Source organism: Gallinula chloropus (assembly GCF_964237585.1).
Source record: "Gallinula chloropus genome assembly, chromosome: 3".
NCBI lineage: Eukaryota > Metazoa > Chordata > Aves > Gruiformes > Rallidae > Gallinula > Gallinula chloropus.
Window position 1 is genome coordinate 3,787,334 of NC_140087.1, and position 17,703 is coordinate 3,805,036.

General features: G+C 47.8%; 1 protein-coding gene across 2 annotated transcripts; it reads left to right on the plus strand.

The window, feature by feature from the left end:
- Positions 1-3,757: 3,757 nt before the first annotated feature.
- Positions 3,758-14,134, plus strand: HDDC2 (HD domain containing 2). 2 transcript variants are annotated; one of them, XM_084261846.1, is made up of 6 exons: positions 3,758-3,869; positions 4,412-4,533; positions 6,073-6,175; positions 8,513-8,581; positions 12,108-12,246; positions 14,004-14,134. In XM_084261846.1, exons 1-6 carry the CDS (start codon positions 3,813-3,815, stop codon positions 14,096-14,098), a joined length of 585 nt encoding a protein of 194 aa, XP_084117972.1. In that variant the 5' UTR covers positions 3,758-3,812; the 3' UTR covers positions 14,099-14,134. The 2 variants fall into 2 exon arrangements, with proteins under 2 accessions (XP_084117972.1, XP_084117973.1); XM_084261847.1 differs by lacking the exon at positions 8,513-8,581.
- Positions 14,135-17,703: the final 3,569 nt, after the last annotated feature.

Consider the following 17,703-nt stretch of genomic DNA (forward strand, 5'->3'; position numbering starts at 1 on the left):
TCTCCTCCTTCCCTTCTCGTTCTCTTACTCTTTCTGGCGTGGTGGCTCTGGTGCACTGCCTCACACCACAGAGCCATCCCTTGGGTGGTCTGACACTTTGTGTACCCGCTGCTGAGGATCCTTGCAACAGATTTCCACTACATCATGGCTAGGATTGCCTCGGGTAAAGAGAGAGATAATACGCTCTGGAGAATCAAAACGACCATTTACAGTGTCTGGCAGGTGCTCTTCAATCTCTTTGCTCTTAAGGAGGACATTGGGGCTGTTGTCCCTGCCTGTTGGGCCTGTGATACATGATTGTTTTGCTGTAGTCAGTGCACTACACAATTTTTTTAAGGGTTTTTTTTTTTCACCCTGCCAGATGGTAACAAATGAATCCAATCAATTACTTACTTTTCCTCCAGATATTTTGCCAACACAAAGTTTGTAGTGTCCGTGTTGGCAGCAGGCATAGGAGTTTTCCAAATCCCACGTGTTATTATTGGCATTCCTTTATGCAAACCACAAGCTGATGAAGATCCACCTTATGAGTAGTTAATGGGCCTGTCCCCAGTCATCTGGCATTTGTGGGGATGATTTTCATATTACCGTGCCCAGTGTGTAAAACATCTCCTGTTCCCCAGCACTATTTTCTTAAAGAAACTGCAGCCTAATTTCAGCCTGGCATTGGGTAGCAGATAATGTGGTAGAAGCAAAAAATTTGTGGACAGACAGCGCCATCTCCAGCTACCAAATAATAATTACTCAGCGACATCAAACCCACTAATTCAATATTTCTCCTTGGGAATTGCCATCTGTTCCTGCATTAAAAAAAAAAAAAAAGATGGGGAGAAAAGCCACATGAGACTGATGAAATATTGAGACTTGAGCCTTAAGGCTGTCGTAAGATCCCATAAGGAGACTTTGCAAATCCTTTCTAAAGTTTCTCATTTAAATAAAAATGCTGCTTAAAATGGCGATGAGCTGGGCATTCCAAATTTGTTTCTGGTTTTGGGATACTTAGTCAAGAACAAAATCATGACAGATTTTAGAAGAGCTAAAATTTCTACTATATTATGGTCCTCCAACCTACAGAGAGTCTATGAATCTAGGATTTCATATAATGCATTTGATAAGTACTTGGAAAAGCCATAAATTATGCCTCTAGTACAGTTCCAGAATGACTGGGTAGAAAACTAGGGTTTTTTGCATCCAAATTGCATGCAGAAGAATTCCATAAATACTAGATAAATACCTATATACAGATGGATGTAATCCATCTGGACTTCTGCAAAACCTTTGACACAGTGCCCCACAACATCCTCCTCTCTAAACTGGAGAGATATGGATTTGATGAGCTGTTTGGTGGATAAGGAATCGTTTGGATGGTTGCACCCAGAAAGTAGTCATCAATGGCTCGAAGTCCAGATGGAGATCTGTGACAAGTGGTGTCTCTCAGGAGTCCGTACTGGGACTGGTATTATTTCATATCTTCATCAATGACATTGATGGTGAGTTTGCACCCACAGCAAGTTTGCAGATGACACCCAGCTGAGTGGTGCAGCTGACACACTGGAAGGATGGGATGTCATCCAGAGGGACCTGGACAAGCTGGAGAGGTGAGACCATGTGAACCTCACAATGCTCAACAAGGCCAAGTGCCAGGTCCTGTACCTGGGTCGGGGCAATCCTCATCATCAGTACAGGCTGGGAGATGATGTGGTAGACAGCAGCCCTGCAGAGAAGGACTTGGGAGTGCTGATGGATGAGAAGCTCGACATGAGAGACAATGTGTGCTCACAGCCCAGAAGGCCAATCCTACCCTGGGCTGTATCAAAAGGAGCGGGGCCAGCAGGTCAAGGGAGGTGATTCTGCCCCTCTGCTCTCATGAGACCCCACCTGGAGTACTGTGTCCAGTTCTGGAGTCTCCAACATAAGGACATGGAACTGTTCGAATGGCTCCAGAGGAGGGATACGAAGGTGAGCAGAGGGCTGGAGCACCTTTCCTATGAAGACAGGCTGAGAGAGTTGGTGTTACTCAGCCTGGAGAAGAAAAAGCTCAGGGGAGATCTTATAGCGGCCTTCCAGTACCTGAAGGGGGGCCACATGGAAGCTGGGGAGGGAATTTTTAGCAAGCCATGTAGCGATAGGACAAGGGGGAATGGTTTTACATTAGAAGGGGGGAGATTAGATTGGATATTAGGAAGAAATACTTCACTATGAGGGTGGTGAGGCACTGGAACAGGATGTCCAGGGAAGTGGTGGATGTCCCTTCCTTGGCAGTGTTCAGGCCCAGGTTGGATGGGGCTTTGAGTAGCCTGGTCTAGTGAGAGGCGTCCCTGCCCATGGCAGGGTGGTTGGAACTTGATGATCTTTAAGGTCCCTTCCAACACAAACCATTCTGTGATTCAATGATTTTGTGAAATACAGATACTACCAAAATTACATTACATAAACAGTACAAATGTTACATTTATTTGCATATGTATGTATATAACAAAAGATTATAAATATTACAAAAATAGGAATGGCATCTGTTAAGTACCAGTGTATCTTGTGTATATGTTATCCCACATAAATGGTACACATTAGTCTACACTTTTAAAGAAATTCTCTGCTGAAAAACATAACCCAAGCCAGCAGTTATAGCTGATGCCTGAGAAATTGTTCTGTGCCACGATGTTAAATGATGCTGCTGCCATCCTGTTCTCAGCAGCTTTCTGCTCTCCCCAACACCACGGGCAATCTCAGGTCCCCAGAGCATTCACAGCTCCAAAGGGCTCAAGTGGGGCAGAGGTATTACGTGCATTAGAAAATCAATCTGTGCGTGTGGGTGTGCTGCTCGTGAGAGTGTTCTCTACACTCAATGGACAGCCCCGGTCAGGGCCTGCGAGTGCAGCCTCATTAGTGTCACAGAAGAGTTTGTTCTGGAAGCGTATCTTAAGGACACCAGTGACGAAGAAGATGTCACACGTGATTGAAAGTCACACCTCCTCATGTGTGCTGTACATCTCACCCTGTTATCAGGTAGCCTTAAAAACAGCATTCCTGAGCTAGACACACCATCTCCTTTAAAATGCAAATTACAAATTACTCTGTGTTATTTTCATGATTGTCTGAGTGCAGCTACCCCACTAACTATGCTCTCTGAAAAATCACATGAGCTTGCACTATTTACCGTTGTTGGGGGGGTGGCGGCTTTTTTTAAAGTATGTAAGAGGTCACTCATACGAACAGTTTTTATTAAATTATGAGCTATTTCGGCCGACATGACCATGACCATTCCTTTCCTTTTCCCTTTCCTTTTCCCTTCCCTTCCCTTTTCCCTTCCCTTTCCTTTTCCCTTCCCTTTCCTTTTCCCTTCCCTTTCCTTTTCCCTTCCCTTTCCTTTTCCCTTCCCTTTCCTTTTCCCTTCCCTTTCCTTTTCCCTTCCCTTTCCTCTTCCCTTCCCTTCCCTTCCCTTCCCTTCCCTTCCCTTCCCTTCCCTTCCCTTCCCTTCCCTTCCCTTCCCTTCCCTTCCCTTCCCTTCCCTTCCCTCGTTATAACCGCAGCCTGAGCCGTTATTATTAAAGCTTCTTTGTGGTTAATTAATCCCCGGGGAGCCAGAGCGCTGGGGGTATGTTTTTCTCATACACCTGGACCCGCGCTCCCCCAGATCGCCATCCTTCCCCCGTACGACAGCAGCTGCAAAGGCGACACTACGCGGCCGGCTCCGGGGCGGGGAGCGCAGCACCCGCCCGCCCAGCCGCTCCTTTCCGCTCCCCGGCACCGCCCAGAGCCGCCGCCCGGGCCGACAGTGGGAGGCGGAGCGGGCGGCGGCTGCCGGGTGGCGGATGGCGGCGAGCGGCGGCGGCCTGCTGCCCTTCCTGCGGCTGGTGGGGCAGCTCAAGGTGAGCGCGGGGGAGAAGACCGGCCTCGGCGAGGAGGGTCTGGAGGCCCGAGCGGCCGCGGGAGCTGGCGGGGTGCGTGCCCGTGGCCTTCCCGCGGGCCGGGCCGGGCCGGAACCCTCAGGCGGGGTTTGCTCAGCAGTCCCCGGGCCGGGAGCGGGGGCGCGGATGGTGGCGGGGCCTAGCAGCCTGGCGGGAAGCCGGGGCCTCCGGGCTCTGACCGTCGGCCTGCCGCGGCGCCTGCGAGGCGGAGACAGCCGGCCCCGGTGCTGGGGCAGCCGCGGGGAGGGCAGGGGTGGAGCGGCAGGCCCGACGTCAGCACCGGGGGGAAGCCGCGGGTGGGTATTTTCCCGCGCATGGCCCACGGCTGCGGCATCCCGCCACAGCCTCGGGGCTGCCCGACCTTCGGGGCCCGGCAACACCCGGGCTCACTGGGGGCGTGGAGGTGGCGGTGGGGCAGGATTCCTGCCGGTGTCCCTTACAGCGAGGCCCTTCAGAGGCTGCGGTTGTAACTTTGACGTCGCTGTGCTGCTTTCCTGGTGCAGAGGGTGCCGCGGACGGGATGGGTGTACAGGAACGTGGCAAAGCCTGAGAGCGTGTCTGACCACATGTACAGGATGGCGATGATGGCTTTGGTGACTGAGGACAAAAGCCTTAACAAGGACAGGTGAGGTTGTCTCTGCTGGTCGTGACCGTCAGTTAATGTCGTGGGAGACCTGCAATAAAAATGCTTAAAATAGCTGCCATCCTGAGGAAGGGCTTTAAAAACGTGCTGAAGAACTGGTGGCTGAGAGAGCCAGTGGGATCTTGGGGTGCATCAGGAAGAGTGTGTCCAGCAGGTCGAAGGAAGTGATCCTCCCCCTCTACTCTGCCCTGGTCAGGCCCCACCTGGAGTGTTGTGTCCAGTGCTGGGCTCCCTGGGATAAAAAGGACAGGGATCTGGAGAGAGTCCAGAGAAGGGCTACGAAGATGATTAAGGGCCTGGAACATCTCCCCTGTGAGGAAAGGCTGAGTGAGCTGGGACTGTTCAGCCTGGAGAAAAGAAGGCTTAGGGGGGACCTAATTAGTGTTTATAAATATTTTAGACTTGGGATGCAGGGGGAATTGGCCAGCCCGTTTTCAGTGGTCTGTGGGGACAGGACAAGGGGCAATGGCTGTAAGCTGGAGCACAGGGAGTTCCACACCAACATGGGGAAGAACTTTTTCACAGTAAGGGTGACGGAGCCCTGGGACAGGCTGCCCAGGGAGGTGGTTGAGTCTCCTTCTCTGGAGAGATTCCAGCCCCGTCTGGATGCCTATCTGTGTAATGGGAGATAGGGAGCCTGCTTTGGCAGGGGGGTTGGACCCGATGATCTTTTGAGGTCCCTTCCAACCCCTAAGATTCTGTGATTCTGTGAATCCTTTCCCTCTTCCCTCCATCCTTTGGAGAGGACGACATTTACCTGGGGAGCTGGAAGGGGCTGAAAGACTTTTCTTGCTAAATGCCAAGTGCTGAGGCAGGTTGTTAATGCAGGGGCCCTGAGCTGGCCTTCCCTCAAGCTGTGAGTGAGCAAGCTAAAGGCGCTCAGTTAAAATGCAGTTTGCAGGCACAGTCAGCAAAGGCACAACAACCATGTGCATTTTGACAGGCTCAGCATTCAGGAGCAGTGAGGAGCCTTGGAAATCATACAGCATAGAAGAGGAAGCATCGTTAGTGTTGAATGAGTTGTCAGGTCTCATAGGGGCTCCTGCTTGCTTTGTCTCCTCAGAAGGTGATGACAATAGTGAAGGCTTTTTTGAGCGTTCTGCTGCAGGCTGAGAGCTGCTGAGCTGTGAGTATCCATCATGTACTGACTTTGGGGTGGCTCCAGACACATTATATATGCATACCTGTTCCAGCTTATGTGAAGTGTTTCATGTAGCTGGTTGTCACAACATCTCTGCAAGCCAAGCATCCAAAAGCCAAGTGTGTTATTTTTGAATGCTCTTGTGCAAACTGTGCTTGTGCTTGACTCTACATTTACAAGCAGCACTAGCTAGAAACAGGGAATTAAAATCCTGTCAAGATGGAAACTACTTACCTTAGTGAAGAAGTGAAAAATGGCATGTAAATCAACACTGTAAAATACATGAAGGGACTAAATGGTGCAGTCTCTTAGCTTTGTGAATAGCAAGATAGAGCTTAAAATGTTGTAGAACTAATCATTCTGTCTCTGCTGCTTGTCAGATGCATACGATTAGCTTTGGTCCACGATATGGCTGAATGCATCGTTGGAGATATTGCTCCTGCAGATAATATCTCAAAAGAGGAAAAACACAGGAGAGAAGAGGTATGGACTTCAGGCTGCATCTGCCAAGTGTTCTGTGTGTTGTCAGTGTCCTGGTGGGAGTGAAGAGACCCCCTCTAAGCAGCACAAGGACTGTCGTGGGCGTTGGACAAGTATGCCACCAGCAATCAAAAGTTTTCACCTCTTGGTTTCTGTACACATAACATCACCCAAGTATGAAGTGGGGAAGGAGAACCTTTGAAGTAATCTCTCTCCTGGACATTTATTCCTGAGCTGGCTGGATTTTTCATAGCCTGAATTAGACACGTTGACCACCCTTACCCCAAGAGGCAGGGAGCAGGTGTGCTGAGGAAGGTGGAGAACAGTTCAAGGCTTTATTTAAGCCATTGGTGCAGTGCCCCAGACACAGGTCACGAGTCTTTAAGTGCAGTGTGCCTGGAGTTACTTAGTTTTTTTGGCCTTGTATGGACTGCCAGTTCTGGGCTGCTGGATTATTTGAAGAAAATGTAACCTGTTTCTCCAGCCGCAGCTAGAGGGCAATGTGATGCCTCAGAATCTCTTTGGAGCCTGCAATTAGCTCTTCAAGGAGTGTAAAGAAAAAACCAAACCAAGCAAACCCTGATGTAGTCGTTATTTCCCCCCTCCCATTTTTATTCTTATCTGTTTAAAACTTGGGGTTGAGGGCCCTATGACTAACTGTAGGAGTAAGCTCTTTGTTAAGAAGGTGGATATTGAAGATCAAAGGGATGTTTGGTGTTCTTGACAGTCTTTACTGACTGCAGTTTTGGTTTGTGGGTGGTTGGGGGTTTTTTTCAGTGTACTTCCTAGTGTGTTCTTACATTAAATGAGAAACAGAACAGCCCCACTCTTCCCTGGAAGCCTCCAAAGGTGGTTTTGTCACCCGAGGATTAGGCTTCAGCTTTGCCTGGAGGGAGTTCTCATTTGTATTTAAACAATGAAAAAAATGTTTTGATGCCTGAGTATGTTTTAAGAAGTTAATTCTTGAATATTTGCAGCTCCTTCTGCTCCCATTTCACTCCAGGCAGGCTTTGCTATTGACTTTGTGGGAAGGAGGGTGGAACATTAAACGCTTAGGCTGACCATGAAATACTCTGTTGTAAAAACACACCAGGGGTTAACAGTTTCATGAGGTGGCTTGAGATGAATTATCAATATGCTGCCTCTGCTGAAGAGTTCTCCTTTTAGCCCCTTGGCTCTAGAGCTGGCTTCTGAAGCTTGCAGGAAGTTCAATCAGCAAGTCTCACTGAGGGCTGAGGCAACACAAAATCAACCTGATTTCTTAAAAAAAGGGGGGAAAAAAGGCAGAAACTTGGTGGGGGTTTTTTCTTTGGGATTGTTATGGGTTGTGGGTGGGGTTTTTTTCCCCCAAGTAAGTAATTTTGGCCTGCTAACCTGGAAATCCAGTGAGCTCCAGAGCTGGAAGGAGGTGGGAAGGGATGAGACCTTGGTGCTTGAGTGGTGGGGAGCAGCTGATGCGGTTCAGCCACGCTGTGCGAGCGTTTGAAGTGGAGAAACCATCATGGCACAAAGCTTCTGCCTGGCCTGTGATGCTGATTGTTCCAGAAGCAGCCCTCAGTGTTACCAGGAACACAGGAGGAATAGCAGAGGAAAGAGGCTGCCCAGAGGAGGAGCACACAGAACCGTTTCTGCTTGCTGGTTGTACCCTGGGTTTGATGCCGCGTTAAGCCTTGTGCTGAGGTGGTTGTTGTTGAGCACGTGGTGTCTCAGCCTGGCAGCACTGTGCTTTATTGCTGCAGGGTATTAAAGGGGATTTTTTGGGGTTTTTTTTTAATCTGTTTTTCAAAATTGGGAGATTTCTAAAAGGCTTATGTTGTTCTGCCTGCTTGACTGTCAGTAGCTGTTGTAAGCCCTGCTAGGGGGGATGTGCTAGCTCAGGGTTTGGGAGGGGGCAGTTGCTTGTCAACACAAGGAGTTAGTGTTTTGAAGCTGCTTTTATGAACAGCACCTATAACTGATGGAGCTCAAATGCTCCAATTAAATCCTGAAGGTAGAGCTAGTAATTCATGGCAGTTCCCTGGTATTTGACTTGCTGGGCTGCTTGGACTCTAGAAGATACTGGATACACTTTCAGGTTGTTTTTCTCTTTTTCTAATTTTTTTTTTTGTTAATTTTCCCCTCTAACAATTCCCTTAAGCAGCTCCCAGAAGAGATTCTGCACTGTTTCTCTGGCAGATCTACAAGTACATGTGCACTTTAGAATGATATGCTGTGTGATGAGAGTGTGTTTCTACAGACTTGGTAACAAATACTTAATTCTTTGGAGAAGACAATGATAAAAATGTGCTTACTCAAAAAATGGATAAATGGGGGTGGTGGTTTTTTCTTTTGTCTCTCCAGGCAGCTATGCAACAACTCACCCAGTTTCTGTCAGAGGACCTCAGAAAAGAAATCTATGAACTCTGGGAAGTAAGCTTGCATTCTTTTAACCCTTTGCTAGAATTCAGGATGGCCTGTTGTCCTCTTCCTGATTATCTGTAGAATTGTGTCATCTCTTAGTTTGACCTCAAGCAAGGTAGATGTATTTCCTGGGGACATAAAGCTAACAGTGGGAGTCAAGGTTGCCTTGGAATCTCTTTCCAGAAGAAACCCCAAGCTTTGGTAGAATAACCAGCTTCTGCCTTGGGCATTTCCCAAGTTCCAGATTAACCTGTCCAGGGCTTGCTTTGTACAGCTGAAGGAAGGGTTTGTCCTCTGCATCCTCTGCATCCAGACCTCTTGGAGACAAGTGGGTTTTTTACTACATTATCTCTTTTGCTCACTTCTGGCCATTTGCAGCTCATGAGCTTTTAATACAGGAAAAAATAATGGGAGCTGATGATGCTGTGGAGAATTTTCTGCTTTTTATGCAAGTAATAATTTATGTGGCTTCAGTTTCTTTCTTACACAGCCCATTAAGCTGAAGTATTTAATAGCAGCTTTTGGTTTAAACTTAAATGTGGTTTATTGACACAGAACAGCTTTTCTACAAACAGCACAGTTTGCTGGCTGGTCTTGGGGACTCCTGAGTGTTTGCATTGGGAAGTGTCTTCTGTGCTTGAAGACAATTTCACTTCTGGATGTGAAGCCATCCTGTTAATTCATAAGATCTTTTATACTTGCAAACTAGGGGTGATTAGATTGTTTCTAAACAATTCAAGTTTATAATTACTGTGCTTTATCTTCTCCTGGCATACAGTGGCTTGAGAAGTGCATCCACAATCCCTTGTTCCCCTGTTGTTTCTGGTACTCTGTGAACTGGAACTGTATTTTATGCTGATTTCTTTACTTTTCCACTTGGGCAGCATTTAAATTTTCCAGGTGCCTGCAGCCAGGTTTTGCCTCTTGTTACAGCACTGGGTGTGTATTTGGGATTGTTTTTCCTTGCTGTAGTTGTGTGATGAAGCTGGGGGTGGGGGGGTTGGGTTTTCAGTGCTGTAACTGGAGATAAAAGGGGTAAAACCAGCATAACCTGACCTGGGAAATAATGTGCCTGTGTATTTCAGTGAGCACTGCTTCCTTCTCCTTTGGCAAGCTGTTATGATTGAGGAAAAGGAGTTTCTGATAGATTAGTCCTGTAGGATTATTTTTTAATTACTTTCTTTTTACCCACCTCAGTGTTCTCTTATGATCCTGTAAGAACTGGCTCAGTGTGCAGGTAGTTCTTCAGCATGTTAGCTGTCTAGCATTCTCATTAGCTGTAATTTGACACACATACACTTTTGATCATTTGTTCTTCTTGGCTTCTGCCTTCAGGACAGTTTATTGGCACTGAGTGTTCAGTGCAGCAGCCAGGGTGTAACCCACACAGCAGCGAGTGTAACCTGCACATCTCATATTCATGTGTAGTCCCCTCTGGCCTTATTTTAAGTGGAGCAACTCAGTGCTTCTTAAAAAGATAAAAAGAAGGGGGGAAAGAAAGAGAAAAAAAGGCAGAAATTAAGAAGCCTCTGATCACTGGGTACAATACTCAGCTCACAAAAAGAATCAGAGGGGAATGCCCCTGGCTAGCTGAGAGTGACCTGGAACTGAACAGGAGCTGGGACAGGATCTGTTGATAGTCTTGGCAGGTCTTTGTTGTACTGCTCTGGGATGCCTCAGCCCCTCTTTCCCTCTGGGAAAGGACAGCTGTCCCAGCAAGGACAGTTGCTTTGGACTGTGTTGGTGGGCACTTTGCAAGTGCAGCGTAGGGTAGAAGGGGAGAGGAAATGTGCCTGTGAGATATTTTCCCTTGATAATTTAATCCAGAATACACTTGAAAGAAACATTAAGTGAGTTGGCATGCTGCAGCTCTGTCCTGCTTCTTTTGTTTTCAAGAGCTGAAGCAGGGGAGTAATTTCTAAAAGCCAGACTGTGGTGTTGGAGGGACCAGTTACTGTTTTTTCCAGTGTGTGCTGTTATTTTGCACTCTTTTAAACACCTGCAGGGAGGAAGCAGTAAGTGTTCATTTCAGCACAGTGCACAGTTGCACATGGCATAGCTGATGTTTCTTGAGGTTTATGTGAGCTGAGGTATGAATAAGATCTGGTGGGTTGTATGGCACAAAGAGGATTGGTAAGAGATTGGTACTCCCAGTTAATTGCTGGAGGTGGGGCAGACCTTTACAAGGAAACAGCCATAGTTCTCCTCCTTCTGAAGTGCTACTTTGTAAAGCTGCCAAGAGCTTGTTCTCATTGGTGGCCAAAAAAGCCCCCAACAAAGTAGTATAAATAAATAGAGTTAAGAAAATGAGAAGTCATATCTAAAGGTGAGGCAAAACTCGGATTGAAAGGAGGAAAAATAATAGGAGAAATAATGATCAAAATGCAATTGAAACTTCAAAGCATCGTTCAGATCCAAGCAGAGTAGTGTGTGGAGCAATCATGGCCACCAAAATCTGGATTTCTGTCCTTCAAAGGTGAAGCAGGATAGATAAGAACAGGTTTCTAACAGTGTGTCAGACCAGCAAGTGACTGTCAGGCTTATCCGAGTTACAACCCAGGGTCCTGCTGCCCAGAGCAGTCGTCTTCAGGAGCAGAAAGGGATGCTGTGTTCCTGGGTCAGACAGGGAGCTCTTCCTGCCCTGGCTGTGCTCTCCTTGGCAGAACTGCTGTGTGTGGAGGGATCTGAGAGCACAGGTGGGCCCGCTCTGTACTCGAGCCTGTGGTCTGATGAGGAACAGACCTGCTGAGGGCATCGAGGGGACGGTCACCTGCGCAGAAAGACCTGTGGTTGGGTCTGGGAGTCAGGGCAGGAGCAGTGATGAGCCCTCAGATCAGCAGGTTTGGAGACAATGAAATGGCAAACCCATCTGCAGCCATCACTGGAGACAAGGGACAGCAGAGTTCTTCAGGCTGACTGGAAGTGTGAATGACGGAAAAGATAGCAGAGAGATTAAAGGACTTAAAGTCTGAAGGGGAGGAAACCCCTGAACCACTCCCCTGTCTCCTAGGAGAGACATAGAGACCTAAGCAGCTCAGACAGATTAGACCAAAGAGATTAAGCAGGAGTGACAGCAGAAACTCCTCACAAGAACAGCAAGTGGTGGAGAAAAGTGCAAAATAGGTCTTAAAAAATAGCTAGTGGTAATGCACAGGCACTTGCTGTGGTAATTCATAGCCAGCCAGGCCTGAAAAGGTCTTTTTATAGAAAATGTTGTTAATGGAACCTGTTACTTAACTTGTGTATTGGGTAGGGTTGTCTCCATATCATCCCTGGTCCAGCCAAAACACTCGGTATGTTTTTAAGTTAGAGGATACAAAAGGTCGATGTTCTTCACTCCTACCACATCTACTAGAGATTTGGCACACACTGCCTCTGAGTGTTGTGCTGAATAGCAGTCTGGAATAAAGATGTAACTGTCATAAATGTTTATGGGGTGGCTTGTACTGACCAAGAAAGTTCTAGATGTGTAAAGAACTCCTAATGCTTTGTTTCAGAACAACCCAATTTCTTTCTTATAACTGCAAATCTGCAGGAATATGAAAACCAGTGTACTGCAGAGGCCAAGTTTGTGAAGCAGCTGGATCAGTGTGAGATGATCCTGCAAGCCTTGGAGTATGAAGAGCTGGAAAACACACCTGGGAGGCTGCAGGATTTTTATGATTCAACCGCTGGTACGACACCTGGGCTTTTTCTTCTGACATGGAATGTAAAAGTTACCTTTTTAGACACTCGGAGCAAGTGAGAACTAGTTCTTTTCCTCGTTGCTGAAGCGCCCAAAGTGTTTTTGGGAAAACTTCCTGCAGCATGACCATACCTTACGTGTCATTCTGTGTGGAACCTGAACTGTGCTTACATCAAGTGTCTTGTACATCACTTGGCACAACTGGAGAGGGGCCCAGCTCTGGGGTGTGTTTAAGGATCTCCCTGTACTGTCAGAGGGGGTACAAAGGAGGGTTCATTCCTCACTGATGCTCTGGAGAGCAGTTTGTTTCTGCTTTGTTACTGCTTCATGAACCAGTGAAGTGGATTCTGTTATCCCTGCATGAGCTGTGTGCTCTTGTGCCACCTGCCCAAGCTACGTGTGAGAACCATCTCAGTGACATGTTTCAGGCACAACTGTGTTACTTCTTAGTCTGTGCACTGCTTTCCATCTTTTCCAGAACAAACCCACATGGGAGAGGAAGGACAGATGCAATAAAAATAGGTCTGTACTGGGAGTTGAACACCCAGAGACGACTTTGACTACAAGTCATCCCTTCTTGGGGAAAAAAAGTAGAGACAGACTTGAGGAGAGGAGTAGAAATCACCAGATACAGACCCTGGGAAGTCCCACTTACACTTTGGGGAAATAATAGGCTCTCTGAGAGATGTATGTCCTGGGTTTGGCCAGGGTAGAGTTAATTTCCATTCTAGCAGCTGGTGGAATGTGTGTTTGGGAGTTAGGATGGGAGCACTGCTGATAACACACTGATGTTTTCAGCTGTTGCCAAGCAGTCACAGGCTTTACAGTTGTTCTGTTGCCCTGCTAAGGAGAAGGCTGAGTGAGGGGGGTATGGGAAGCTGGGACACAGCTGGGACAGGAGACCCAAAAGGGCCAAAGAGGGTATTCCATGACAATGAGCCATGCTCAGCACAAAGGGGGATAGCTGGGGAGGGGTGGTGCTGCTGCAGGACTTGGGGATGGTCCAGCTTTGGGACAGCTCTGAGCTGTGCAGTTTGTTTTGGTGAGAAACTGCATCATGTCCCATCAGTTTGTGTATTTCTCTCTAAGCCCTGTTACTGTTATTTCTCCCTCCCTTCCCTGTCCCAGTAAGCTGTCCTTATCCAACCCACCACGCTGTCATTTGTCTTCCCCCTTCTTTTTTTCTTTCCCTCTCTTCCCTCCTCTTTTCCCCTCCTCCCCTGGGGCAGAGCCTGGTGCTCAGCTGCAGGCTGGGGCTAAACCATGACAATGTGATAATCTGATCAGGGAGAAAGGAAAATAAATCACAAAATAAAGGACAACATCAGCACAGGCAGAGTACTTGCATTTCAGTTGAAAAGTTTGCACTCCTACTACAGCTCAGTGACTTAAACTAAGCTTGTGTCTCAGTAAAGCACAGAGCACCCTACGTGCACCTGTAGCTGGGGTGGTTTCTTCTAGCAGGATACAGAGTATGGGATTGTCCTGGGCAGGGTGTGAGCTTCTTCCAGCTCTCAAGTGTCTTAGTACAGAGTAAAATGTTTCATAAGCTTTTGTTGGGTTTGGAGGTGAGGGGTTTTTTTGAAAATAGCTGTAAGTACTCTTGGTTATTCCATAGTTGGAGTAAACAGGAGTGCTTCCTTTCTGAAGAATAACTCTGAGTGTAAAGCAACATGACAAGTAACCTCTCATGTGTAGCAAAAGGAGAGCGTTTTTAATTCACTTTCCCTTCCTTTTGTTTTGCAGGGAAGTTTGTTCACCCAGAAATACTCCAGCTTGTGGCTCTGATTAACACTGAAAGAAATAAGAAGATAGCTGCTGCGTCCCATCCACGTTCCTGAGGGCTTCCCAAGCGCTGTAGCTGTAATAAATACTTTGTTTTACATTCTGAGTGGTGTTTCTTCTCCCATAACACTCCTGATTCTGCCAGCAGATTTTTTCCCCCCTGTGCATTCACCTCTGAGAATCCTGGGAGCACTTTAGATTGAAGCAGGTGAGGACAGCTGCCTCCTGATCAGGGCCAAATGTTCTGTCAGGGACCAAACACTTGGAATGGGTTTGGCTGGGTTTGTTTCTCTCTTTAACCAGCCCCTGATTGATGCGGTACCGGTTACCAATCAGTTCTCCACTGGGGAGATTGGGGTAAGTGTAAAATAGAGTTTACTGCGATCCAGTCTGTAATGTGCTGACAGGGCACACAGGTCCCCTTGTTCTGTGACTTCTGGGTGGGTAGGGGTGCAGGTACCTTCTGTGTCCTGCAGGTTAATGTCCTCTCAGTGCTGTGCAAGAAGTGAGCTCGGCCAGCGCGCGTCTCTAGAAGCTCTTGAGGGAGCCGCACTTAGAAAGGTGAGGAGATCGGCTTTATCTGCCCTCAGGGCTCACGCAGCCCAAAGGAATCTTGTCTCTAAGTGCCCTGGGGTTGTGTGAGATGCCAGGTGTGAAAGAGCTCTGGGTGCACTGGAAGACTTGGCTGCCAAACCAGAGAAGTGTCTTTAGAAAGGCGTTCAGTAGAAACAGGCAGCAGCAACAGCGGGTTCCTCCAGCGCAGCCGGAGGCTTCACTGGCTGGTGCAGTTCTGCAGGGGAGCTGGAGTGCTGGACCCCAGCTGGCAGCACAGGGGTGCAGGGGGAGCTGGAGTGCTGGACCCCAGCTGGCAGCACAGGGGTGCAGGTGAGTGTTGTCCCGGGAAACAGAAGCACTTTGTGTTGCCTGGGGTTTGTTTGCTGCAGGTGTGATTGCACATTAGTTCTGGGCTCTGCACAATTCAGTAGAAACAGGATTTGGTTGGAAAACTACTGGAGGGGGAAGTGCAGGTGGGATGCATGAGCTGTGCTGACAGGTTGATAAGATGGTTATCGAAGAGCCTGTGGGGCTTCAGGCTTCCTCATTGTTGTGGTTTAGCCTGGCAGGCAGTTAAAGGCCACTCTTCCCTCTGACAGCTGGGTGGGGGGGTGGAAACCTGATGCCCAGCTGGTCCCTGAGCAGTGATTGGGTCCCTGGCTAGCTCCCCACAGCTGTGTACTAAGCGTGATGTCACATGGTATGGAATATCCCTGTGGCCAGTGAAGGTCTGCTGGCCTGGCCGTGTCCCCTCCCAGCTTCTCATGCATCTCCAGCCACCTCCCTGGCAGGGCAGGGGAAGCTGGAAAGCCCTTGACTTAGTATAAGCACTACCCAGGAACAGCTCAAACCATCAGCACGTTCCCGACAGTATTCTCATCCTAAATCCAAACCTGACCAGCTGCTAGGAAGAAAATTAACTTCACCCCAGCCAAACCCAGGGTCCTGAATGCAGCACCAAAGCCTGCTGAAACGTGTGCCAGGCAGTGGGCATGCAACCTCTTGAGAGGGAAGCGTCTTCTCCCGTCTTTCTCCCTGTGATGCTTTCAGTGTTGAGCTGGCACGGAGCGGTCGCTGCTGCAATGACAGTAACATGTAAAGGTTCCTATAGCAGTGATGCCTGCCCACCCTGCCTCCACTAACTGTCCCACTGACATTAACTCTTCAAAGTATGTAGTTAAAAATACTTTGCTGCTTTCACTGAACTTGGTTTCAACCTTTTTTCTCCTTGGAACCTCGGCAATGTAAAGCCCTCGGGCCCCACATTTCTCTGGGGTATTTCAGGGCCAAAGCCAGTTGAATGGATTTTAAAAGGTGTAGGAATGACAGATCAGGTTCTTGCAATTCACCTTGCCACCCTGCAGTGATGCAGCAAGGCTTCACGGGGTGCTAAACACTGGGTAGGGGAAGGAAAACATCACAAAGCGTAAAAGAGTAAGAGAGAAATTTATTTTAGTAAGAATATCAATAGCTTCATTTACACAAACTAAGTTGACCATTAATATCTTCTTTATTTAAATAAATTCCCATTTGAGCACAAAACCACACAAAATAAGCTAGAGAACAAGGAAACTACTAAAAATAACTAATTAGATTTGCTTCCATGCTAAAAAAAAAAAGCCAACCCACACTAACGAGGCATTTGATATAAATGTCCAAAGCTAACTTAATGCCCAAAATGAAAGGGCTTCCAACTTTGTAAAAACAAACAAAAGCCACACAGGAAAGAAATCACTTAGAGCCACATTTCCTCATGAGACTTTATGCAGTCAGCAACGTCAAGCTCACTAACACCAGCTTGAAGCTTTGGCTTATGCTCAAAAACAAAAATATGCATCTATTTGGAAAGCAGCCAGACTCCTCCCCATCTTCTTTGTACTTCATAAGGTTCTGGTCATCTCAGTCTGGTGAAGATGGGGGCTGACACCTGCTCACCAGACAGCAAGGTGGTGTCACAAGTGGGCTGCTCTTCCCTCACAAAGGAGCATTTAAAGGATGCAAGAAGACATGCTGAGATGACAGGCTCTGGGGGATTCAGGAGATGCAATGCTGTTGGTGGAATTCTGTCCCAGAGTGCTGCATGACAACCATTCCACACCGAAAGTGAAGCCCCTGCACGGTTTCGTTGTAAGGTAGCGGGGTTGATGCTCAGCAGCTCTGAACGCAGCTGAAAGTGTGGGCTCTATAACCTATGGCACGTCTTACGCCAACTGCTGGGTTTGGATTCTTTCCCTTAAGGCTGTATCTTGACTGAGGCTCACAAAAGCACCTTCCCTTATGCTTGAGGGGAAGGTGTGGAGGCAAAATTATTAGTGGTTCCCTCGGCTCCACTTCCCTTTGTCCCTATGTGACAGCATAATTAACTTCTGCTGTCACATCTTACCAAAGCACAGGGAGCACACAACAGGAACAGGGTTTGTTTTCCAAACTGAAGCTCTTCCAGCTACAACAATCACCTTAAAGCAGTAGCTCCGATCAGCTTCTAGATGAACACCTGGGTGTCTTTCCCTGTCCTTAACTCTGCAGCCTAACGGGCAGAGGGGCAGTGCCAGACTGTAGGAGTAAAGGAGTAAAAAACTTTTAGTGACCAGAAGTGATTTAATTCCATTAGGAAAGATCGTGTATGGACACTCCTGAGCAAAGGGCACCGGGTACGGCTGGTAGACAGCTGGTGCATGGACTACTGCTAGCAGCAGAGAGCTCTGCACAGCCCTAGGTCCATCTGTCTGATGTGGCACTGAGAGGGGAGTTGGAAACCAGCAAATAGGAAACAAACCAAAATAAGAAACAGAGATGGGGAAAAGGCTGGAGGGAAGTTATAGGAAAATGAAAACTATTTGGGTCAATTAACATAGAACTTGGAGCGGTGTAAGTTAATGGCTTACGTGTTGTTTCTATGGTGTACCAAGTACCTGGTGATAAAATGGCCCATCTAAAACACAAAGAGAGGGAGGGGAAACGTTTCTCCAGCACAAGGCCAGGGAAGCAGTTTTCCAAAGCTGACAAAAACCTTGCTGCACACGTTGGGTGGCGTGGGAGGTCTAAAAATCACTGGCTGGGCCAGTCTGTGAAGAGAGTCGTGTGAGGCTCAGGCAGACTAACAGGT